General features: G+C 37.6%; 1 protein-coding gene across 7 annotated transcripts in view; it reads right to left on the reverse strand.

The window, feature by feature from the left end:
* The window catches only part of SMARCA1 (SWI/SNF related, matrix associated, actin dependent regulator of chromatin, subfamily a, member 1), a 78,224-nt gene that overhangs the window by 46,108 nt on the left and 5,791 nt on the right, over nt 1–26,325 (reverse strand). For 4 of the 7 annotated variants that reach the window (XM_010354779.2, XM_010354783.2, XM_010354782.2 and 1 more), the window contains 12 exons: nt 24,709–24,875; nt 24,265–24,365; nt 24,058–24,158; nt 20,358–20,537; nt 16,513–16,668; nt 14,662–14,793; nt 13,317–13,385; nt 8,172–8,281; nt 6,257–6,483; nt 5,166–5,287; nt 1,124–1,159; nt 32–184 (listed from right to left, as the gene is read on the reverse strand). In XM_010354779.2, coding sequence (XP_010353081.1) covers nt 32–184; nt 1,124–1,159; nt 5,166–5,287; nt 6,257–6,483; nt 8,172–8,281; nt 13,317–13,385; nt 14,662–14,793; nt 16,513–16,668; nt 20,358–20,537; nt 24,058–24,158; nt 24,265–24,365; nt 24,709–24,875 — 1,554 coding nt within the window. The remainder of the gene's footprint in view (nt 1–31; nt 185–1,123; nt 1,160–5,165; nt 5,288–6,256; nt 6,484–8,171; nt 8,282–13,316; nt 13,386–14,661; nt 14,794–16,512; nt 16,669–20,357; nt 20,538–24,057; nt 24,159–24,264; nt 24,366–24,708; nt 24,876–26,325) is intronic. The other 3 variants (XM_010354784.2, XM_010354780.2, XM_010354785.2) reach the window with 2 other exon arrangements.

The raw sequence follows: 26,325 nt of genomic DNA on the forward strand, positions 1-26,325 counted from the left end.
TAAATTTGTGACACCATTAAAGATTACTAACCATAGCTTGTAGATCAACCTGTGGGTTCCAGTCTGAATCATATAGTATAACCACATCAGCACTTGCCAGGTTAATTCCGAGACCTCCAGCCCTGGTACTTAGCATAAAGATGAATTTGCTACTATTAGGAGCATTAAAAGCCTCTATTGCTTCCTTTATTTTTAATTGATAAAGGGATAGAAGAAAAAGAGAAAAATAAAATTAGACTATCAGGGTCCTTAAGAAACAAAATCATTTAAAATACATACGGAAAATCTTCACACACTTTATAAGATTCCTTATAAATATACTTTATAATATTCTTCCATCTTCAAAAATATTTAAGTGTCTATACTTATACTGTACTGTGTGAAGTTCTGTAGAAAGTATATTATATAAATGAAGTTCCTAATCTTTAAAAGCTTACATCAATAGAGACAAATTCAGAACAATTACATAGACAAATTTAACTAAGCAAGTAATAATTCATTTACATTATTTAAAAACAATAATAATGAAAACATTTTAATTGAGAGCTGAAATATATCTGGGGAATGAAGTATCAGAAAGCTCAACTTCATTTCCATTAGCTTATGAATGATTAGTTTAGAAGATTAACCAACAGAGAAAATGGTTTACAAATGGGAATGAGGGCAATGGATAAAGGGGAAAGTAAGAAGATTTCTATCAGTATGGTAACAAGGAACAAGCAGGTAAGTAATGAAGAAAATCAGGATGACAATCCAGGGGTATTTAGTAAAGAATCTTAAAATTAATATGAATATTCTTACTATATAAAGATCTCATACAAATTAATTAGAAAAACAGAGTCCAGTAGAAAAATGAGCAGAAAAAAAGAACAGACAATTCACAGAACAAATACAAATGGTTAGAAAACACAACAATAATGTTCATTCTTGCTAGTAATCAAATAAATGCAAACTAAAACAACATAATAACATTTTTGAAGATTAAAAAAAGATAATACTCAATGTTGACGAGGGGGCGGTGAGACGGGCACTCTCATACATTGCTGCTGGGAGTATAAATTGGTACAACCTTTCTGGAAAGCAATTTGGCAATATGCATCAAGAGCCTTAAAAATGTTCATACCCTTTGACCCAGAAATTCCACTTCTAGGAATTTATCCTAAGGAAATAATCAGAGATGTGCACAAAGATTTATGTATAAGGACTTTCACTATAGCATTATTTATAATAGTGAAAATTTTGAAACAACCTAAATGATCAACAATAGGGATGAATTATTTACAGTACATCCATAGGGTGAAATATTACCCTAAAATTACTTTTACAATTATTTTTTACGGACATTAAAAAGTACAATATAATATCAAGAAAAAAGTATCAGGATACTGTACTTTACATATAGTATATGAAGTATATACCAATTACTTATACATATTACATATACCTAAAAAGATTGGCCAGAAATACTTGTATTTAATTTCAAAACTTCCTTCAGCAGTCACATATTACTTGCACAATCACAAAGTATGGGCAATCTTTTTTAAAATAAATAGATGGCATGGTCAAAGTTTTAGGCAGAGAAGGTGACTCCCACTGTCACAGTCAGCAGAGCAGGTAAAGGGGGCAGTATAGAAAGCAGCGTGGTGTAGTGAGAGGCACCTTGGTGTAGAGGAAATAGCAAAAACTTGGGCATGAATCACAACTTCACCACTGATTACATCTGTGATTCTGGGCAAGTATTTAATCTCTCTGAGACACAGTTTCAAATGGAGAAAATTATACCAATACTTTACCGGGCTGCTGGGAGAATTCAATTGGAACTTTAAGTTGCCTAGCTTATAGTAGTTGCTTGACAAATGTTAGTTCCTTTCCCTACAAAAGTGAGGAGGCCAATTAAGCAGAGGTTACAGGAACTGAGTCAGACGATGACCACTGGCTTTGTTAGCTGAATTTAGCTGCAGTAATGGAGAAAGGGAAAATCTGAGAGCTGTTGAGAAAGAATTACTTATTCACAGCTGGCACACAATCAAAGTAAGGAATCAAACGTGGTCTTCTTCTTACTGGGAAAATAGATGAAATGATGGTGTGGACAACATAATGGGAAAGCAGGGCATTTCCAAGAAAAAAGGAACAGCTCTGACTTTGCTATATTTAAAGTCAATACATGAAATTCAGAGTCTCTAAGGGGATAACATTGTTTGGAATTTTAAAAAACCAGAACAATTTGGACATAAATAGGTAAACAGTAGAGAGTTCAGTCAGAAATGCAAATTGGCTATTTGAGGTCAGAAAGCATGTACTGCTCTGCCATGATATTCTCTTTGTCCTAGGAACAAGGATCATCCTGAATGGTACCATAGGGCCTATATTTAGTATGGATTTGGGGAAACCAATCCTCAGCAATAAGTCAGCAAAAGCTCAGTAACGCTTCAAGTTGCCATCTCAGAGAAAGTGAAAAAACTATAGGACAGGGAATAGTGTAAGCCTTGAAATGTCCTCAAATATATAAATGTTATTGCAACTGTTTCCCCATAGAGGTAGCAGTAAAACCTTTAATATGAAAAGGGTCTGTGTGCTTGCTGTGAACACTACGGTATGCTAGAACCAGATTCAATAAGGAGGCACACAAGGAACGGAGTGCCCATTGCAGCTACGGAAGGAGAGGGATGCTGGCTAAGAGAGAGTCCTTGTAGCCTGAGATGGGGCCCTAAAAGTGTAATGGAGAAAGCCCTGTGTGCAATTCCATGACATGCAGTACGTACTGCAATATGCCATTTAAAACTGTGCTCATACCTATTACATCCACTTATCCTCACAACAACAACGTCAGAGAAAGAAGCCTAGGTGTTATTATCCTTATAATAGAATTAAATGTACTGAGGCTCAGAGAATTAAATGGCTTGCACACGCTGCAAAGTGGTGAAGTTGGTGCTAAAATTCAGGTCTTCTGAAACCAAGTTCAGTGCATTTTCCACTATACCATAAAATCATGATCTTTACCCAAAGCATGAGTACAGCAGGTCCTCGAGTAACATCGTTTCATTATAAAACTGATGACAAAAAAAAAAAAAACAATCAATTCCCGGCCAGGGCCACTGTCCATATGGGTTTTGCATGTGCTCCCCATGTCTGTATGAGTTTTCTCTGTGCACTCCCACAGCCCAAAGCTATGCACAAAAAGCAAACTGGCATGTCTACACGGTCCCAGCGTGAGTGGTGTGTGTGTGAGCATGCCCTGTGATGGAATGGCATTCTGTCCAGGGCTAGTTCCTCCCTGGGGTCCTGAGCTGCCAGAAGAGGCTCCAACCACTGTAATCCTGAACTGGAATAAGCAGGTAAATAATTATCTTGTTTTTATTAATCTTTCTTTTTTTTTTTTTTTTTTTTTTTTCTGAGACGGAGTCTCGCTCCGTCGCCCAGGCTGGAGTGCAGTGGCCGGATCTCAGATCACTGCAAGCTCCGCCTCCCGGGTTTACGCCATTCTCCTGCCTCAGCCTCCCGAGTAGCTGGGACTACAGGCGCCCACCACCTCGCCCGGCTAGTTTTTTTTGTATTTTTTAGTAGAGACGGGGTTTCACCATGTTAGCCAGGATGGTCTCGATCTCCTGACCTCGTGATCCGCCCGTCTCGGCCTCCCAAAGTGCTGGGATTACAGGCTTGAGCCACCGTGCCCAGCCTTACTAATCTTTCTTAAATGTATGTCTGGCTCACATTTATTTCCATGTTTAATATTGTAAGTGTTTGGGTCTTTATTTAGAAGTTTGGTGATGTCTTTGTGACCAGAAATATGCCATAGGAATTGGGGTCTTGTCCTGTCACATAGTTTGAAGTGCAGTGGCACAATCACATCTCACTGTGGCCTCAAACTCCTGGGCTCAAGCCATTTTCCTGCCTCGGCCTCCCGAGTAGCAGGGACTACAGGTGCATGCCACCATGCCTGGCTAACGCTTTTTAAAATTTAATTTAATTTTATTTTTGTAGAGACCGGGTCTCGCTATGTTGCTCAGGCTAGTCTTTACTGGGCTCAAGCAATCCCCCTGCCTCAGCCTCCCAATCCCAAACGCTGGTATCACAGGCATGAGTCAACACACCTGGCCAGAACTTAAATCTTGTTTGTATCAATTAGCCTAAGATAGAACTGATTTCATCATACATTGTTTTGCTTGACGTCGCAGTTTCTAAGAACCTATTTTTTTTTTTTTTTTAGACAGAGTCTCATTATGTCGCCCAGGCTGGAGTGGTGCAATGGCATGATCTTGGCTCACTGCAACCTCCGCCTCCTGGGGTTCAAGCGATTCTCCTGCCTCATTCTCCTGAGTAGCTGGGATTACAGGGGCGTGCCACCACGCTTGGCTAATTTTTTTTTGCAACGACATTAAGTGAGGACTTACTGTACAGACTTAAAACAGAAGCCAAAGACAGAGCTCTGAAGGATCACAGAAAACAGAAGATAAATTAGCAAAGCCTTCCAAGAACAAGTGCTTTAAAGGGTATTAAACGCATTAGACCCATGACATTTGTGAGGAATAATCTAAAGACCTGCAAGAATTTCCATGTTTGAGAAAAATACCACATACTAGATAAGCTTAATCACTATGTGACTCATTCCTGCACGCCAACCTTTTAGTGTCCCAAGGTCTAAATTCATGATAAACACCTATACGTATGTTGTCACATTTAGTTTTTACAAGAGCTCCGTAAGAACCAAGATCATTCCCTTTACGAATTACCATGCTTCGTGAGTCTTTAGGGTTGCTTATAAACTGGCAAAATCTCAACTATTAAACTCCACAAATGGCAAAGGTCTGCTATAGCTGGCAAATCAGGAAAAGAAAATGACATAAAATTGGAGGTCAGAGAGTAAGGTGAGAAACTGTTAGTAATTTAAAAGGTCAGAGATAGGCATGGTTAGAGAAGATAAGGATGGGATGGTGTAGTGCCCTTTAGATAAGTGATGATGTCTTTGAAGACCTTGAAAAAGATGATTTGTAAAGAGTCAGTGGAATGGAAGCCACATTGAAGACTGAAGAGAGAAAGAGATGGTAATGAGAAATTCAACACACCCACCAAAAGAAAAGGCAAAAGTTCAAAACTACCTAATGTTGATACACATTGCTTAATTGAACTCTGATTTCTGAAGTCTTATTTTATTTTCTCTTCCTCACCTCTCTTTCTTCATGCGGTGTTTGTCCATCCAGTCGACAATACTCATAACCACGCCACATGCAATAATCTTCCAAAATATCCAGCAAGCGAGTCATCTGGCTGAAAATGAGAACCCTTGAACCTAAAACATTTCGCCAAGAAAAAGTGAGTTGTACAACTTGTGTAAAACTAACTGAAAAGCTACGAAATAAACATATGCAACATAAATGTAGAGCACATGAACACTCCACTAAACACACACACACACACACACACACACGTGCACACACACCCGCACACACCTGCAAGAGATGCTATATACAGAATTACGCATTTGTTGAGTTAGGCATTTTTTAAGGTCTTCAAAATCCTCCATACATATTGCAATGACTTAAAAGACTGCCTTTACTTTTTAAGGACGAATGATGGATCCACAGGCTCTCTCACTGGACTACAGCAATAGCCTCCCAACTAGTCTCCTGTTCCTAGTCTCTCATCCTCAATAGACCCCCGTACTGCTTTCAAGGTTCTCTTCCTAACATGTAAGAGTGACATACTCTGATTGTCACTCTTCACAGCCAGTCTTCTCTGACGTTCCCTCTGCCTTCAAAATAAAAGTCCTAACTCCTTAACGCATGGTTTAAAATACCTTTCATAATTTGGTTGCATCCATCTTTCCAGATTCAACAACTGCCACTCTACCCCAAGTACCATATGCTCTCTCTGTTCCCTTGTTTCACACCTCTGTTTCATTGCCCTGGAAAACCCTTCCTCTCCTTTTCCCCATGGTTCACTCGTACACATTCTCCAGTGCTCTCCTCAAAGGTTATCTCTGTGAAGACTTTCCCAACTCCCAGTTTCTCAACATATCATAGCACTTATCACAATGAATTGCAACTATTCCTCCTCACTACACTGTGAGCTTATCCAAGGCAAAGATTGTTGTCTTATTCATCTTTGTACACCCAGCCCGTAGGACAATTCCTGACAAATGGTAAGTACTCAACAATGTCTGCTGAATAACTGAATGAATGAATATGGAAAAATTTTATTTATATACAAGTCATTAATATAAATTTATTCCATGCTAATTTAAAAATTTATTACTCACCCTGTTCTTTGAGTTTGGCCAATAGTTTATCCAGAACTACCATTTTACCACTGTTGCTGACAATATGCTCATCAGTGGTATAAGGTGGACCAGGTTCAGCACCATCAAACAGATATGGATGATTACAACACTTTCGAAGCTGCATCAGAATGTTTAAGAGTCGCATCTTGTCCATCTTGCCAGAAGAGTTTAAAACATCAATATCTTTCATCAGGATTTTTGTATACCTAAAAATTTAAACTATAATTACTCATCAATTACTACAAAGTTAATGTCATAAAGAAATGTTCCTTTGGCCATCAGATTAGATTCCTGTTTAAAGATAAACAAGATTTGATTTGAGATTAAATCTGATGGGCAAAACCAACAAAGTAATGACTATTTGAACATGTGAACTTATGTGCTGCTTATAAACCTGTTTCCTCCTGCTTTATCCATGACCAGAAATTGCCATCAGTTGATAATTATTTAGAGAATTCTATCTGCTAATTATTAGTAACTACAGCATGTGCCTGAATTTGACATCCAACATTTACTTGTTTGAACTAGAAACAATTTCAATTTCTTATACCTGTCTTCACAGGTCATTTTTTCCTGATCCTACAAACATTTTTCATTCTCTTTTCTACAATTCCACCCCTACAAACAGAGACTTGTGTGTGTGTGTAGATAGATAGATAGATAGATAGATAGATAGATAGATAGATAGATACCTGATCAATGATAATATGTAATTATAATAATCATCAACTTTTACTGAGTACAAGTGCCAAGTACCATGTCAAGGGCTTTATATGAATTATCCCACTAAATCTTCATAACAATTCTGAGTATTTACTAGTATCATCCCCATTTTACAGATGGAAATTAAGGCAGCTAAAAGAAGTTAAACAACTTACTCAGGGTCACAGAAGGGACAAAACCAAGCTGTGATCTTATGTCTGAGTCCAAAGAATATACTCTTAATCTCTAGCCTATACTGGCTTGTGTAGTAAAGAAATCATATACTTTATACATGATCTAACTGTATTTATATACATAACATTTTGCTCCTATTAGCAGCACTATTACATTAACACTTCCCATTTATGATTCCTTGTGACTTCCCTTGTCAATTTCCTGCTTTAATTGCATTTATCTAACCATTCCAGATTCTATTTTTGTAATATCCACAATCACCAACATTTTCATCATCACTAGTAAATGGTTATAACCATTTTCACTGAAGAAAAAAGCAAGAATGCTTTTTTTTTGAGACAGGGTCTCACTCTGTCGCCTACCCTGGAGTGCAGTGGCACAAACATAGCTCACTGCAGCCTTGACTTCCTGGGCTCCAGTAATCCTCCTGCCTCGGCCTCTCATGTAGCGGTGTGTGCCACAATGCTCAGCTAATTTTATTTTTTATTTTTTGTAGAGATGGGGTCTCACTTTGTTGCCCAGGCTAGTCTTGAACTCCTAGGCTCAAACGATCCTCCTGCCTTGGCCTCCCAAAGTGCTGGGATTACAGATGTGAGCCACTGCACCTGGCCAAGGAATGCTTTAAAAGAATGCTTTTTAACTAACAAGCATGCCACTGACATTACCCGCCTTTAATCCTAACATCATCCTCACAAGTATTATTATCCCCATTTTACAGAATGGAAATTTAGGCTATGTAACTTGCCCAAGATAACTATCTATTAAGTGGTAATGCATGGAATTCAAACACAGATCTATAGACTCCAAAACCTATACTCTTTTCAAAAGGTTAAATAAAATACTTACAAACTTTCTCTGAGAATATCTGAACTACTTAACTTGCCATTTAAATATAAAATGTAATTTTTGAACCAACGGCGTAACTGAACAACTACAAAGCTAATTTTTAGTAAATTCTTGCATACAAATAAGTTTTAATGGAAATGAAATAGCTCACCATTCTCGTTGCATCTTACTCAGCCCCAGGTAAATCTTTATTTCCTTTTTAGGTGGCAGACTCTTCTCTACATCAGTTTTTATACGGCGTAACAAAAATGGTTTTAAAACCTAAAAGGTGATCATTTTTATAAAAGTTTATGAAACATTTAATACGATTAATAATGTATTTCATTAACAACATTAATGTGAAATTTACTTCCCACTGCAAAGTCTGACAAATACTACCAATACCAGTTGCCAACTTTCTTGGTAAAGAACCACCAAGCAAGAGTCCATTAGAACATCAGAATAGGGGACCTAAAGTAGGCATTCATGACTTCATGGCACAAAATACATGAAAAATTAAGACAAGACTATTGGTTGCTGAATAAGCACTAAAGAACCCTTAAAAAAAAAAAAAAAAAAAAAAAAAAAAAAAAAAAAAAGCTGCTGTAACACAAGATTTTTTTTTTTTTTTGGAGACAAAGTCTCACTCTTTCACCCAGGCTGGAGTGCAACGGCACAATCTTGGCTCATTGCAACCTCCGCCTCCTGGGTTCAAGCAATTCCCCTGCCTCAGTCTCCTGAGTAGCTGGAATTACATGCATGCGCCACCATGCCTGGCTCATTTTTGTATCTTTAGTAGAGACAGGGTTTCACCATGTTAGCCAGGCTGGTCTCAAACTCCTGACCTTGTGATCTACCCGCCTTGGCCTCCCAAAGTACTGGGATTACAGGTACAAGCCACTGCGCCCAGCCCACAAGATTTTTAAACCTGAGAGGAAATCTGAAGTCAGAGTATCGATCAGGGAGTCTTCAAAAATGAAATAAAAATGCAGGTCATTTCAAAGTACCATCATGTGCCACTTAACGATGGGGATATGTTCTAAGAAATGTGTTGTTAAGTGATTTCATCATTGTGTTAAGATCATAGAGTGTTCTTACACAAACCTATATGTCATATGTATTTGTTTTTTCATATAGAAAACCAAGTGTTCCAGCACCATTACTCACTATCAATCATTTCCCCTACTTGATCTGCAATGCCAGTATCAAGTGTCATATATCAGGTCTCTATATATGCTCCATTATAATCTGATGGGACCACCATCATCTATGCGGTCCATCGTTGACCATAACGTTGTTATGCCAGTGCATGACTGTAGTTAAATATATAAATGAGGAGAAAATATTCATTGTGAAGGAAAATACAGATAAATAGAGAAAACAAGATAAAAATAATCAGTGTATACCTGGAAGACAGATTCTATCACAAGAAAATAGTGCTACAATCTACAGAGTACCTATCTACAATGTGCCAGACACTATACTATGAACTTTACATGTATTATTTAATCCTTACAATAAATTAAATAAATTTAATCCTTGTAATAAATAAATTAAATAAATATTGTAAATCCTTACAATAAATCCTTACATGTATTATTTAATCCTTACAAAAATCTGTACTTTTAGTAGAGATGTGGTTTCACCATGTTGGCCAGGATGGTCTCAAGGAAATGTTATCAGTTCTATTTTAGTAAGTTCATCAAAGGAACTTTGCTAGCAAGTGGTAGATGTGGAATTCAAACCCAGATCAAGCTAATTCTAAAATCAGCTCAGTCCTGACTAGCTGTTGTGAGCCTAGGAAAGTACTCTAATTTTTCCAAGCCTATTTCCTCATCGGTTCATCCAAAAACAAATATATGATATGTGTATATGCCAAACTTTTTTTTTTTGAGACAGAGTCTCGCTCTGTCACCCAGGCTGGAGTGCAGTGGGGCTATTTCGGCTCACTGCCACCTCCGCCTCCCAGGTTCAAGCAATTCTGCCTCAGCCTCCCAAATAGCTGGGACTACAGGCGCACACCACCACGCCTGGCTAAGTTTTCATATTTTAGTAGAGATGAGGTTTCACCATGTTGCCCAACTCCTGAGCTCAGGTAATCTGCCCATCTCGACCTCCCAAAGAGCTAGGATTACAGGCGTGAGCCACCATGCTCAGCCCGCCAAACTTTTTGGGGGTGGGGGCGAGGGGGGACAGAGTCTTGCTGTGTCACCAGGCTGGAATGCAGTGGCGAGATCTCGGCTCACTGCAACCTCCATCTCCCAGGTTCAAGCCATTGTCCTACCTCAGCCTCCCGAGTAGCTGGGACTACAGGCGCCCACCACCACGTCCAACTAATTTTTTGTATTTTTAGTAGAGATGTGGTTTCACCATGTTGGCCAGGATGGTCTCAATCTCTGGACCTAGTGATCCACCCACCTCAGCCTCCCAAAGTGCTGGGATTACAGGCATGAGCCACCGTGCCTGGTCAAACATTTTTAAATGGGGATAATGATATCTATTTCCAAGTCTGCTGTGGAAATTTGTGGTAGTACATGTGTAGAACTTAAGTATACAGTAGACAATAAACTATAGCTATTATTATTAGAGATCTATGGGAGGTAAGGAAAAGGGAAGAGTAAAAGAAGACTTCTGGTTTCTGGTGTGAGCCTCAAAGATTTCTAAAAGATATCCTTAAGAGTTTAAACTGCCTGTGAGATACTTGAGCAAAAAGATTCCAAAGGCAAGGGGATATGAAAGTATAGTGCTTAGGAGGAGGATACAGAGAGGTCAGTTCAGGAGGTATCAGTATATAGGTGGTAGGTAAAACCATGGGCGTGGATCCTCAGGGAGAGCATGTATGAAAATCAAAGACAAAGCCCTATAAAACACTAAACTTTATAAGAGACAGTCAAGGAAAGAAAGCCCACAAAAGGGACTGATGGGGTGGACAAAGGGTGAAAGAAAATCCAAAAGAGAACAGTATCGTAGAAACCAAGCAGGAAAGAGTTTTCAGCAGGAAGAGATGGTTAGCAGCTTCAAAGCAATAGCCAAGATACTGACCAAAAAGCATACCCTGAATTCAGCAACTGGAAAGTCATTGAAGATACTGTGAGATAAGTTTCAGTTGTATGGAATGGATAGAAGCCAGTGGTCAATGGATTCAAGAGTAAACAGGAGACTAGGGAGTAGATATGGAGAGGATAAACTACTCTTTCAAGAAGTTTAGCTATCAAGGGAAGAAAATGGAATTACAGCCAGAGGCACACAGTGTTGAGGGAGCACTGTTTTGCATACGTGTGAGGGTGGATGGGTACGTGTTTGGGTTTGGAGTTAATAAGGGAGATACCTGAGCATGTTTACACTTAGGGCAAAGACCCAATCTGGATGGAGAGGTAGAAAATATAGTCGGTTAAAAAGATAGAAAATATAGTCAATTAAAAATAAGTAGAAAATATAGTCAACTAAAAAGATAAATCATGGGGGAAAGTCCATAAAGAATAGGAAGAGATGAGATAAAGGATTCACATGGGAGAATTAGCCACTGACCAGAGAAAAGACACCTCTTCCACTCAAACAGAAGGTAACACAGATGCAGGCCTCCTTGGAAGGTAGACATCCTTGAAGGACTTCCTACCTAATGTCTTCTTTTTTCTCTTTGAGAAAGGAAGGATGTTACCTGCTGAGGGAGAAGGAGGGCAGAGATACCTGGGATAGAAGTCTTGAGGAGACTGGGGAAGGTCTGAAATAGTTGTTATAGGAAACAGGGAAGAATACTGTAGAAGGTCATGTTGAAGGATCACCAGTATCACAACATCTCAGCTTATGTTAGAGAACATGGAATCATAGTGGTTCCAACCTGGGCAGTTGTGAAATCTTCTTTATCAGTGTTGGGCAGCCCCAATACAGAGACGTCCACTCTGCTAGTAAGTGGCAGAAGCAAAATTGAAACCCAGAAGACAGAGAGACAGTTACATTACATTATTCCAGGTTATGGTTTTTAGGCAGGTATGGCAGACGGAGAAGGGAGCAAGGGAGCTTAGGAGTACTGGCCAAAGATGGTTTGAGTGATAGAAAATGAGTTAACTGCTGGATAGAAAAAAAAGTCACAACAGGAATAAGCTGATACATGGGGAGAAAAATGCAGAGGTCTGGGGATTAGAGGTCTCTGTGAGGTAACAGGACAAGTACAGAATGATTAACATGAATGAAAGTACTAGAAAGAGATGAGAAGTTGTGATCAAAGAACAGAAAGTTGGGGCCAGGCACAGTGGTTCACGCCTGTAATCCCAGCACTTTGGGGGGCCAAGATGGGTGGATTGTAAAGTCAGGAGTTCGAGACCAGCCTGGTCAAAATGGTGAAAACCCATCTCTACTAAAAATACAAAAATTAGCCAGGGGTGGTGGCATGAGCCATTAGTTAGAGAGGCTGAGGCAAGAGAACCGCTTGAACACAGGAAGTGGAAGTTGCAGTGAGCCGAGATCGTGCCACTGCACTCCAGCAGTCTGGGCTATACAGCGAGACTCTCTGGAAAAAAAAAAAAAAAAAAAAAAAAAAAGGGTTGGGCGCAGTGGCTCACACCTGTAATCCCAGCACTTTGGGAGTCCCAGGCGGGTGGATTACCTGAGGTCGGGAGCTCGAGACCAGCCTGGCCAGCATGGTGAAACCCCATTTCTACTAAAAATACAAAAATTAGCCAGGTGAGGTGGCACATGCCTGTAATCCCAGCTACTCAGGAGGCTGAGGTAGGAGAATTGCTTGAGCCCGGGAGGCGGAGGTTGCAGTGAGCCGAAATCATGCCACTGCACTCCAGCCTGGCCGACAGAGCGAGACTCTGTCTCTCAAATAAAAAAAAAAGAATATAAAACTGGCATACAATGAACGTTAAGGAGCCACCCGATGATGAACAGATTAACAGAAAAGAGAATGGGTGGAGGATAAAACTGCAAGACAGCTTAGGCCTCAAAGGAAGAGCTTTATACATGACAGTGGAGAAGCAGTGGCTTAGAAGTGGCAGCGGGGGAACTAGGAGAATACTGATACCATCCTGAGGAACTGTGGGGTGTGGGATCAGGAACAGCCTCTCTGTTGGAGAGGACCACATTGTTCACAGGGGAGAGCCAAGGCAAAAAAGCTGTTCTAGAGAGAGGCTGAGGACATAGAGGAAAAAAAAAAAAAAATACACAAAAGAGGCTGTCAGAAAGGTTGGGAGGGAGAAACAGTGACATTGAGCCAAGAGGCAAACACAAGTTCAAACAGATTCTATAGCATTTTGTTTGCTAGGTCAATCTGTATACACTATTTAATTACTGAACGTTCTTGTCTGCTATTACTTACTGCATGAAGTCTTTCCACGAGTTTTTGATCACCAAGACAATTTTTAGTGTCAAACCAAGAATCAAAGTCCTGTAGAGGGGTGGAAATTCTCCAATGAGTGCACAGTTTTTTTAAATATACCTGATATTCTATAGATTCTTACACAACCAATATGAAAAAATGCATTTAAAAAGTACTTTCAAAAATATTATCGGCTGTGATGGCTACTATTATTTACTTCTGAAAATAGGTAAAATACTGGAGCAGTTAACAAAATTTGAGCCCCATTGTGTAAGAATTCCATCAACTTTTTCCTTAAAAGATATTTATTAGGCTTCCCCATACTGTAGTAATATTATGTCCAGTTTAAAAAGTAGAATATAAAATCAAAGACATAATGTTAATAAAAGTGTTAATTTTACCAAACAATAAAACAAACAAAAGCAAGATAAAGTGTGCAAACCAACTTATGGTTGAACTTGCTACTTTTTATAATCAATTAATAATCATAATGGGGCTGGGTGCAGTGGCTCACACCTGTAATCCCAGCACTTTGGGAGGCCGAGGCGGGCAGACCACTTGAGGTCCTCAGGAGTTCGAGACCAGCCTGGCCAACATGGCAAAACCCTGTCTCTACTAAAAATACAAAAAATTAGCCAGGTGTGGTGACAAGGACCAGTAATCCCAGCTACTGGGGAGGCTGAGGCAGGAGAATCACTTGAACCCAGGAGGCAGAGGTTGCAGGGAGCTGAGATTGCACCACGGTACTCCAGCCTGGGCAACAGAATGAGAATCCCTCTTAAAATAATAATAATAATAACAATAATGGGAAAAATCAAGCACCAAAGTTCTTAAATCTTTCAATTTAGTTTGGTGTCTTAGCATAACTCTGTGTTAATGATAAAATATATATATATATAAATCACACATTTACACAATATGCTGTCTTTCACATACTCTGAGCTCTTTAGCACTCACCAAATGTCAACGCCTACAATAATCAAAGATCATTTTATAGCTTCCACCTGCCAAACTAGTATACAGAAATATGTTTCAAACCACTTCAACTTAATGAAAATAAAATGTTGAACGCACTACTATAGACTCAGCCTCACATCATAAGTTTTAGGAGCAATGTGATAGAGGCAAAGTTGAACAGGCAGGTTAATCTCGAAGACAAGAAGCATACTATTTCTCAAAAGATCCCCATTTTAAAACTTTTAAAGAACTCTTTCCTAAGAAAACCAAAACATGCAGATAAAAAACTACAAATTAAAAAGTACCATAAATTTCAATCTATAGTGTTTTAAAACACATGCCAGTGAACATAAGAAAGTTATACTTAAAACTTATGGCTTAAACTTACATCTGCAGAATTAAAGACATCAGGCAATAAAAAGTTGAGTAAGGCCCACAGTTCATGCAGGTTATTCTGCAAAGGTGTTCCAGTTAGGAGCAAGCGGTTAGTCGACTTGAACTCACGAACAATCTCTGAAAGCTGCAAAAATAATACTCATATGAGGATTATTTTACTTATTAGAACGCTCAACATTCAGTTATACTGTAATTTATCCAACCAATACATTTTTTACTACAATATAACTTGAAAATTTTCTATGGAAAAATACCCCAGTTCAAGTGACAAAGCTGCAGTGAGACAAAACTGAACATTTCTATACTTAAAAGAATGCAAGCCAGTCACAGTGGCTCACACCTGTAATCCCAGCACTTTGGGAGGTCAAAGCAGGTGGATCACCTCAGGTCAGAAGTTTGAGACCAGCCTCGTCAACATGGTGAAACCCCATTTCTACTAAAAATACAAAAAAAAAAAAAAAAAAGCTGGGCATGGTGGTGCACGCCTGTAATCCCAGCTACTCAGGAGGCTGAGGCAGGAGAATCGCTTGAACCCAGGAGGCGGAGGTTGCAGTGAGCCGAAATCATGCCACTGCACTCCACCCTGGGCAACGGAGTATGACTCTGTCTCACAAAAAAAAAAAAAAAAAAAAAAATGCAGATCATATTTATACCTGAGACCCTCCCCCGAACTTCAATATTTCAGTTTCTCCATTTTGGGCTCACAGAAAACAGTCAAAACTTCTCCATGGAATCCAGGTTAGCCATTTTACACAATAAAATCTCCATCTCCCCACCAACCACATTCATCTACATGCCTAGACATGTTCTAACTTGGCCTGGTCACAATTTTTAAGCCCCAGAATTGAGCTGATTTTCCCAGTAACTTATATTAACTTTCTAAACACAAGACCACAAAAATTAAGACACAAAAAGCACAAAAAAATGGTAATCATATGAACAAAAATGCATTTTTATAATGCTCTTAAATATAAAATTATCTCTAACATGCATCCTCTTGTCAGATATTAGTTCCAATTTGAAATTAGTATAATCCATCTGGTGGTTTTGCTCCAGTTCTGTCCCTGTTTCTCCCAAATTAGCCCAGTGATCCAAAGAGAGGTTCACCATAATTAAAGCTTTTCCTACTGTTGATGGAGTTGAATGCCAAGAAATATTGATATTTTTCAATGTTAACACCACACTCTAATTCATACAAGTCAGATAATTCCAGGAAATTATTTTCTCTCATCCATATAAATACATATAAGGTAGCCCCTCAATAAAAACTAAATCAATACAAATGATATTTGTACACTAAATATTCTCAATAAAATTAAAATACTACAGCATAACAGTTAGACACAGGAGGTAGAGCAAAGGAACACTTAATTTTCTTTACATTAAAAACTGTGCTCAATTTTAATGTGTCTTATATTCAATAATTTAGATTTGCATTCACATTCCATGAACAAAATCACAATGTTCCATTTTGAGACAGAGTGTCGCTCTGTTGCCAGGCTGGAGTGCAGTGGTGCAATCTCAGCTCACTGCAATCTCCGCCTCCCGGTGTTCAAGCTATTCTCCTGCCTCAGCCTCCCAAGTAGCTGGGACTACAGGTGCGCACCACCACGCCCTGCCAATTTTTGTATTTTTAGTAGAGATGGGGTTTCACCGTGTTGGCCAGAATCATCTCGATCTCTTGACCTTGTGATCCGCCCACCTCGGCCTCCCAAACTGCTGGGATTACAGGCGTGAGCCAGCACACCCAACTGTTCCATCATTTTTTATTCTGAATACAGAAACGTGAACAAACAAATCTGGTAATTAAATGAAAACTTTAATAAAGATATTGATAACTTACCTTAGATTTTTCATTCTTTATTCTGTGAGCTTCATCAATGACTAGGTATCGCCAGTGAAACTTTTTGAATACAGATTTTTCTTTAATTACCATCTCATAAGAAGTAACGCAAACATCCCACTCTCCTGGCATCATTTCATCACGAATAAAAGCAGCCTAATGCAAAATAAAATACTTCATATTAGAATATATTTATATTAGAAGATGTTACAAGATGATCACAGAATTAAAGTATCAAGAAAATATTAAGAATTGTAAGAGACCCTGAGGATCATTTAGTTTCATCTATTTTAGAGATGGGGAAAACTGAGGCCCAAAGATAGCTGTGTGGTCAATTACCTGGATGACCTGCTAATATATTCATTAGCAGAAGAGAAACAAAGGCTTCCCTTACAGAAGTACCATATATTCAATGACCTAGAAAAGTTCATATGACCAGAAATCACAAAGTTACTAGGCTTGTCTTCATATCATGGGGCATCCAAAAGAACATAGACAAAGTAACTCTTTCTGAACAACATATTCTTGCCAAGATCCAAGAGTTACCAACATAATACAGTTTAAACAAATAGAAAGAACTCAATGTGCATGAATGATTCCAACCTTTTGAGAACTCTCGTATGTCCCTTCTTCATTTTCTAGCTGGGCTGAGTCATACACTTTGTTAAAAGGTCATGGAACCCCATTAATGTTTTTGTGAAGTTCCAGATGTTGCCGTGAGGTTTACAAATGTGATTTCATAAAGGGGACTTGCTCTGTCTAGTACAGGAGGCTATGGAAAACAGTGAGACTATTTAAAACTATTTTTAAGTCTTCACAGGCAGTGGCCAACATGGTAGGTAAGTTGACTGAGAGCATTTTTAACTTGTATGAGCTGAATTCCAGATGTTATCGGTCAAAATAAAACCACAAAAGTTAATGGGAAGCAGCAAAATCTATATTAAGAAGAGGATGACTAGTATTATAAATCTGGCTGGGCACGGTGGCTCACGCCTGTAATGTCAGCACTTTGGGAGGCCGAGGCGGATAGATCACGAGGTCAGGAGTTCAAGAACAGCCTGGCCAACATCTCTACTAAAAATTATAAAAATTAGCTGGGCATGGTGGCTTACACCTGTAATCCCAGCCACTTGGGAGGCTGAGGCAGGAGAATTGCTTGAGCCCAGAACGCGGGGATGTTGCAGTGAGTTGAGATGTCACCACTGCACTCAAGCCTTTGTGACAGAACGAGACTCCGTCTCAAAAAAAAAAAAAAAAACAGTTTTATAAATCTGAAGTTACAGTGCATAAACAAAAGTAACTGTTCCCTGCAAAGTCTTTATTTCATAATTCACAACTATGCACTAAACACACTGCAGACTCATTCAACAGATATTTACTGAGTGTCTACTATGTATAAGAGAATCACCTGGACTGAAGAGAACAGAAAAAAAAAAAAGGCCTTTTCAGAGATCTCAGTTGCACCCTGGGAAGTGATCACATTTATAAATTTAATTAAGACATTAGGGAATAGGAGACAAAATAAAGAGAAGTAGAGTGCCAGACCCCATTCAGTCATGCTAACACCTTATCCTTATTTGATTTTGTGAAGCTCTCAGTTTGATGGTTTCACCTACAAGTTTCATGGAACAAATGCATATTTTTAATTTAAATTAGCTCTGCTTTGAATTTTTTGTAACTATTGGATAAATTTAGACTTAAACATCTTGAAAAAAACATTAAAGGTGTCACATAATCAAAAAGCTCTCATTTTAGAGGTGAAAAAATTAAGGCCCTTCAAGACACTCAACCCCATACAATCAGTAGCAAAGCCATAACTGAAATCAAACCCATTTCCATGTCTACTACGTTTGATACCTCTGGCGTGGAAAAGGAAGGGGCCACAAAGCACACTGGTATCCATCAGACAGGATCAAGAGTATCTCTAATAACCTCCCAACTCAATTAAATGCCTATTATAACCTACATCAAATTTTTATTATTAAAATATTACCTTCATAAAATATTTACAGAAGACCAGGAAAATACAAAGACCCAACATATTTATCCTATGTTGTACCAAGATTCAAATCTGTCTATATATAATGATCTGGATTTCCTCTATTCATATCCACATCAATCTGTAAGTGCTGAACATGGTACATTTATTATTTATGTAATTAGTAATTATTGGTTTTCAAACTCTTTTGACCATGGCCCACAGTAAAATTACCTTTTGAATTGCAATCCAGTATAAACATATATGTTTGAGTGTGTGTACACAGAAAGAGGCAACTTAAGAGTTTCTCAAAGCAATATTTATCCTTATTATAGTATGAAACACTCTGCAATTTGCTATTCCATTCTCTCTCAATGTTGTAGAAAATTGTTGTCACCAAGTACTAAGCTGAATTCACAACCCACTAATGGGTAGCAACTCACAATTTGAAAAACACTAACTTTGAAGACTGGTTTTCAAGATTAAGAAATTTTTCAAAGCCAGGCACAGTGGTGTGGTCCCAGCAACTCAGGAACCCGAGGTGAGAGGATCGCTTGAGCCCAGGAGTTCAAGGCTGCAGTGAGCTATGATTGCGTCACTGCACTCCGGCCTGGGCGACAGAGCGAGACTCCGCCTCTGGAAAAAGAAACAAAGAAATTTTTCAAGCCACCAGAATCCCAGCCTCTCCAGGAAGCAGAGATAGGGCAGTCATAAAATAAATATACTGGGACATTATGAAAACACAAACCTAGATATGTATCTTTTGCTTTTAATCTTTAAGAAATAATTTCAGCAAAAGTTCAATACTTTAGAAATGCAAAGTTTATATGGAGTGGTATTACATTAGGTAACAGTGGTGACCAGAAAGAGTTCTAAGTGACTAATTTGCTTTGGGGAAATATTAGGCATAGGGAAGAATCTGGCCTGTAATTGCAAACTTATGAGCTCAATATTTCAATATTTAAATTATTTATGTTAAATTTAAATAAATTTAAGTAATTTTTCTTCAAGCAAAATGATGAGGATAAAATTGTAATTCATTAGGCTACCATTCTTTTGAGGATATCTTTAGATAATCTTTCTAAATATGGAAAACAGAACACATCTCTAAACTGTGTTCTCTGGAGGCAAAATAAAGACAAAGTTTAATAATATGCTTTCTAAGCTGATTATTTTAGTATTTTTGCATAATTTATTAGTTTTAGATTAATTCTACAGTCCTAAAATGATTGGAGCCTACTAGATTGACAAATGGCTAATTTAAACACCCCCCCCAAAAAATGCCCAGTTTCTAATATTACCTGAGAACATATATAGACATATATTTTTCTATTCAAAGACCAAAACTGAAAGCTGTGTCTATGCATAAACACAAAACACGAGGGTCTCTGTACATACAGAAGAGGTTCCAGTTGTGTACATGCATATGCATGTGTGTATACCAAGTCAAAAGGCAAAAACTTAAATATAAAATTTTAAGTCATGCAAATTTATATATTGTTGGCTTCAAAATAGCACAAATGAGAGTCACTGGTAAGATATACTGTCAATAAAATAAGATGTTTTTAATGAAAAGTCACTCAAAGTACAATTCAAAACTGCTTAGGTTAATTAACTAGTTAAAGCGAAAGGAGACAAAGCATAATAATGGATTGTCTATTATTAATAGGTGATATATCTACCTCATGGGAGTGTTGTGAGAATTAAATAGATGCAAAACACTTAAAACAGAGCCTAGCTTAGGGTACGTACAACTTGTCTTACTTAGTAGTAGTCAACTCAGATGTTTTTAACAGCAATAATATGTAACTAAACTCCAGAAATGTTGTTATTCTTGACTGTCTTTTTACACTTGTTTCTCACTTACTCTGGCATCCTTGTCCCCAACAAAACAAATGACACGCAGAGATGGGACCCATCGTTTAAATTCATTCATCCAGTTGTGTAAAGTAGACTTCGGAACTAAAACCATGTGAGGTCCAGGAATATTTCGGTAGTGTTTCAGGTAACCAAGCAAAGCAATTGTTTGTAAAGTTTTCCCAAGACCCTGCATTATCATCACAAGGAAAAAAATCCATGAACATTTTTTCTGTATGGAAACATTTTGTTAGCAACAACATAACAAAATATCTTTGTCCACTATCTCTCAAAGGCAATTATGTTTCTACCAATGAAAAGTAAAAATACCAAATACTTTTTTTAAAGAAGATAATCAAATCATTCCAATTCAGTATCGTACTTACCGTTAGTACAAACTGAAACCAGTAACTTGCAGTCAGAATGTTGCTCAACAAAGCAACTTTCTATTTAGAACATTTTTCCTCCTAAAGGAGCAAGCAATCTACTATATAATTTTTCTACTTGTTCTGAAGTTAGGAATTTTCTGTGTGTTTGTTTTACAAAGACACGCTTCCTTTGCCAGCCTGCTTAGATACTGGTCTTTCTTTCCTATTGTTCCTAACATTATTACAGCCCAGACATTAAATATTCAGACTATGTGTCTCAAGGGGCTTGTGGCTCTGTACTTGCATCTCACACTCTTAAAAACCTTAGGAACCACAAAAGAACAGAACTTTGCAGCCAGAAAGAACCTTAGAGAGATCACCAATTCCAGAGGACTTTTTAAAAAATAACATATTCAATACCTATGAACGGATACCTAACCCATAAGAAAGGGAACTAAGCCTTTTTTGGCCTCTTAAAACTGCTTTGGTTTTATCTCTGAGCAAGATATATACTTCTTTTTATAAATGTCTGCTTAAAGCTATTTTTTTTAGATTGTATCCTATCTGATATGACACTTAATGAGACAACTTTTATGAATACTGTATATCAAAACCTCAAAATGTTTATATTCCTTAACCAAGTAATTCTACTTCCAGGAATCCTACAGAAATAATCTGAGAGGTACAGAAAAACTAAATTACAAGATTCTTATAGTGGCATTATTTACACTATACATCAGGCAATCCAACTGAATAGCAATAAGAGAGAAGTTGAATAAAATTATGGTACCTTCCTAGGATTATTATGTAATAATTATGTTCAGAAAATGTCTTCATTACATGGAAAATATGTGTGAATGTAAATAAATCAGAATGCCAAATTATACATACAATATGATTTCAACTATACAAAATAAGTACAACCAGAAGAAAAATATTAAAAAGAAATATGCCAAAATGTTAGCTGTGGTTACTTCTAAGTAGCACAAGTATAATTTAATTTTAATGATTTATTTTTTTCCAAATTTTCTATACTTCTTAAAGTGTCTATTTTTTAGGAATTGAAACATATCTAGTATTGGCTGGGTGCAATGGCTCACACCTGTAATCCCAGCACTTTGGGAGACCAAGGCAGGTGGATCACCTGAAGTCAGGAGTTTGAGACCAGCCTGACCAACATGGTGAAACCCCCATCTCTACTAAAAATACAAAATTAGCCAGGTGTGGTGGCGGGCGCCTGTAATCCCAGCTACCTGGGAGGCTGGGGCAGGAGAACTGCTTGAACCCGGGAGGCAGAGGCTGCAGTAAGCCAAGATCACGCCATTGCACTCCAGCCTGGGCAACAAGAGCAAAACTCCATCTAAAAAAATATATATACATATAAATATGCATGTCATATATACTTAGATATTATATCTAAGTATATATGACATGCATATTTATTATATATTATATAAACATATATTATATATAATATATATTTATGCTAATACCAGATATATATTTTTTATATATTTTATATATCATATATTACATATATAATATATATCTGGTATCAGCATAAATACATCACTAAAGATCAGATCCTTCATGTTTAGACAGGTTGCAGCCAAGAGCTGCTTGGGGCAAATAATCCTGGTCCTTCCATTGTCCAATTTACCAAGCTCCTCCCCCTCTGAACTGACAATAGTCTTCAAATCAGAATACCTAAATATAAGGAGCTACAGACCCTTTCCTTAAGGGATCCTCTGCCACATACCCAACAGTTGCTCAACCAGGGGTGAGTACTTATGTGACTGACTACTAACTATACTAGACACCATAGGGCACATATCATCATGTGGCTCTTCTGGATAATAGTGGTTACAAGGATGGTTTCAGAGTCACATAAATATGAATATCATTGAGTTATATGGATTTAGAACTTTCCTTGCCCTCTCTTAAATCCCATTTTATTAATTTGGTCTTAAAATACAAATATAGGCCTTCATATATTCCCCCTTTAGCTGATGAATTAGCATCTTATGTGCCTTACTTTTTCCTGTTCGGTTATTTTATTTACACATTTATAACTCCTTCACTGATTTCCAAAGCCCCACCATGCACTGTACTGTATCAAGATTCAGCATTACTCTTTATTCGTTCCTTATTCCACCTATGCACTTTTTGATTGTTCACAAGTCAAAATATTGATATTCATTCAGACATGCATATATTCAGTCAGTCATTTATGTATTGCTTGGTTTGTATACCCCGCCTTATTCCCAAAAGGATTTCAGGTAGCCTACAATGAAAACATGGAACATAAATTGATAGCAAAATAGAAATAAAGAGACGGCAAGGAAAGTAAGAAAGACAAGTAGATAAAGAACAGGAAAAGACAGAAGGACACATGGGGCAGACCATTAAAGGTTACATAAAGTCAGGGTGGGGGTGGTTCACACCTGTAATCCCAGCACTTTGGGAGGTCGAGGCGGGTGGACCACGAGGTCAGGAGTTCAAGACCAGCCTGGCCAAAATGGTGAACCCCCATCTCTACTGAAAATACAAAAAAAGTTAGCCAGATGTGGTGGCAGGTGCCTGTAATCCCAGCTACTCAGGAGGCTGAGACAGAGAACTGCTTGAACCCGGGAGGTGGAGGCTGCAGTGAGCTGAGATCGTGCCACTGCACTCCAGTCTGGGTGACAGAGCAAGACTCCATCTCAAAAAAATTTTTTTTAAAAAGTTACATAAAGGCATCATTTGGGCATCCATCTTGACTCTGTGCTTCCTGGAAGCCAAACTGCAAACAAAAACAAAAGTACAGGGAAGGTTTTTGGACCATTTGAGGAAAGCAGAGTTTTACGGCCTGTGAAAGTCTGTGTTCTAGCAGTTACTTAACGAAACAATTCTAGCCAGGCGCTATGGCTCACACCTGTAATCTTAACACTTTGGGAAGTCGAGGTGGGAGGACTGCTTGAGCCCAGGAGTTCAAAATCAGTCTGGTTGACATGGCGAGACCTGTCTCTACTAAAAATAAAAATAAAAATTAGCCCAGTGTGGTGGGCTCATGCCTGGAGTCGCAGCTTCTCAGGAGGCTGAGGCAGGAGGATCGCTTGAACCCAGGAAGTCGAGGGTGCAGTGAGCCAAGATTGTACCACTGCACTCAAGCCTGGACAACACAGAGAGACCCTCTCTCAAAAAAATAATAATAATTCTAAGACTACAAAATACCTTTTACATGGTAACAACTTTAAAAAAGCCTCCAGGCATCGGGGAGCGGGGCAGGTAAGCTCAGGTTTTTCAAATTTACATAAAAATCAATGATAACTGAGAATGTGGTTTTAGCTACCAATTCCTTACCATTTCATCAGCCAAAATGCCATTGATGCCATTTTCATATAAAGAGATCAACCAATTCAGTCCTCGAATCTGATAATCTCTCAGTGGCCCCCCTTTCACATCTGGGGAAAAAATGCAAGGACGTTTCATACTTTCATTAACATACTCAAGTAAAATTTTTCTAAAACTAAATTGAAAAAGGACTCACCAATGTGATGAAGTACTTACATGAAGGTGACACCTCAAATCTAATACACACATTAGATGTTTTCCGACTCTCCGACAGTAGCTCTTCATCTTCTTCTTGCTCTGTGCGCCTGTGGCGGTAGCTGAAATTAAAAAAGGAAATCCTTTCATATTCGACCCAAATGCTAAGGTATCAATTAAATCAGTGTACATGGCTATTTATCTTTTACAGAAAAAAAATGAGTTGTCCAAGGTATTGCTTAGAAATCGGTAGAACCAGCCTACATTTTTACTGATCAGCCTCTAGTGAGAAAAAAATATAGTTGTCTTCAAAATATAATTATAATGGCAATACCCTTATTTTTTGTCACATGAAGGTATACTGAACAATAAAGAGGGAAGGGGTGCATGAAGGGATCAAGGGAGGACAGGAGGAAGAAAAGGCAGAAGAAAGGAAAGAAAGTAGAGAGAGAGGTGCCAACATACTCTCCAGCAGAAATTAAGCTCTGCTTTTCATCTTTCTTTATTCGAGGACGTCCCAACTTCATGTTCAGTGGAGATGTTGGAGATTTCTGCGCTGAAGGCTGAATGAAATGTGCAAAAAGTTCTGTCTGCTTCAGTAAAAATTCAAATCTCTTTGCTCGGTCGGCTTTCTAATTTGCAAAACAAAAGAAAAGTGAGGACTTTGCTTTTCATTCCTTGAAAGTCATTTAACAAATACTTGTATTACATTTACTTTGTACAACACTCTTAGCACTTTAAACATATTAATCCATTCAATTATCTTAAGAAACCTATGACGTAGTTACAGGTATCATCTCCACTGTAACTACATGATACTGAAGCACAGAGAGGGTAAGTAATTTGCCCAACCTTGCAGAGCTAATAAATAGCAGAATTTGAAAATGTATTTTCAAATAGTTTGAAGGGAAGAAAAATGATCTGACAGACAGTAAATTCCCCAGTAACAAATATCCTTCTTAAAGAGTCATAATCATAAAGCAAATCCTCTTTCCAAAACATTATTTTATTAAATAAAATAGTAACAAAATTAAGCATCAAATATGTAACATATCCCAAATACTGAAATATAAATTAACTATGATATATATATACCATAAACTGAACTCTTAAGAATTTTCAAGTTGTATCCAGAAATAACTTAAATCTTAAAATACAGTATCATCTTGTCTCAAAATATTTTCAATGTCATGGTATAATAACGTAACAAACATTCCTCTCTTCACTCACAGGGATCTAGAAAACTGTATTTTATGCTAGTAGCATATAAACTTTCTCCCCAAAGTAAGCAGAATTTGGGAAAAATACATAAACACACACACATATATGTGAAATAGTTAATATATATTAACTATTAAAAGTTGATATGTATTCTAATTTCTCAATAAATTGTAAAAGGTCAGGGAACATGTATCATATACAGGCAATAAAACTTTGTTTCATTAAAAAATCTTAAAAGATCAAAAGACATATACATCATTCTAGATAAAGCAAAAAATAGACTATTTGTTTATTCAAAGTCACTTTCCAACCACAGAGTAGAGAATACTTGATTGCTAATGAAGGATGCATAATTAATAACCCAGAAAACTTACAGAAGAGTTCATTAACATAAATATAAGAGTTAGATAAATTCAGACCATGAGCTGGAAGGAGGCCAAAAACTTTCCATTTTATGTTATCCTCACTGGAATGTTATTTTTAGAGTTGCTAAAACATTGCCTACCTACATTAGATGTGGCCTTAAACATAAAGTCTTATAAAATAGCTATCAACAACCAAAAAAAATTTATTTCATCTCTACTTATTTTTATAATATTATTGCAAAAACAATCCCTCAGAGGAAAAAAAAATCCATTTCAACCACCTGTCAAATTGTTGAAAGATCCAAGGTTATAAGGGTTTAGTTAAAATTAAGGCTAAAATATGGATTTTAGTGACTAAAAATTAAATAATTAAATGTATTATAGCAAGCAATATGTAAGTATAACTAAGATTATGCTGCTTAAATATGTGATATTTTCATGCATTGGACAAATATTCTTCCCTTTAAAGTGTACTGACATATTACATATTTCATTA

The sequence above is a fragment of the Rhinopithecus roxellana genome, chromosome 7, assembly GCF_007565055.1.
Source record: "Rhinopithecus roxellana isolate Shanxi Qingling chromosome 7, ASM756505v1, whole genome shotgun sequence".
In the NCBI taxonomy this organism is placed as follows: domain Eukaryota; kingdom Metazoa; phylum Chordata; class Mammalia; order Primates; family Cercopithecidae; genus Rhinopithecus; species Rhinopithecus roxellana.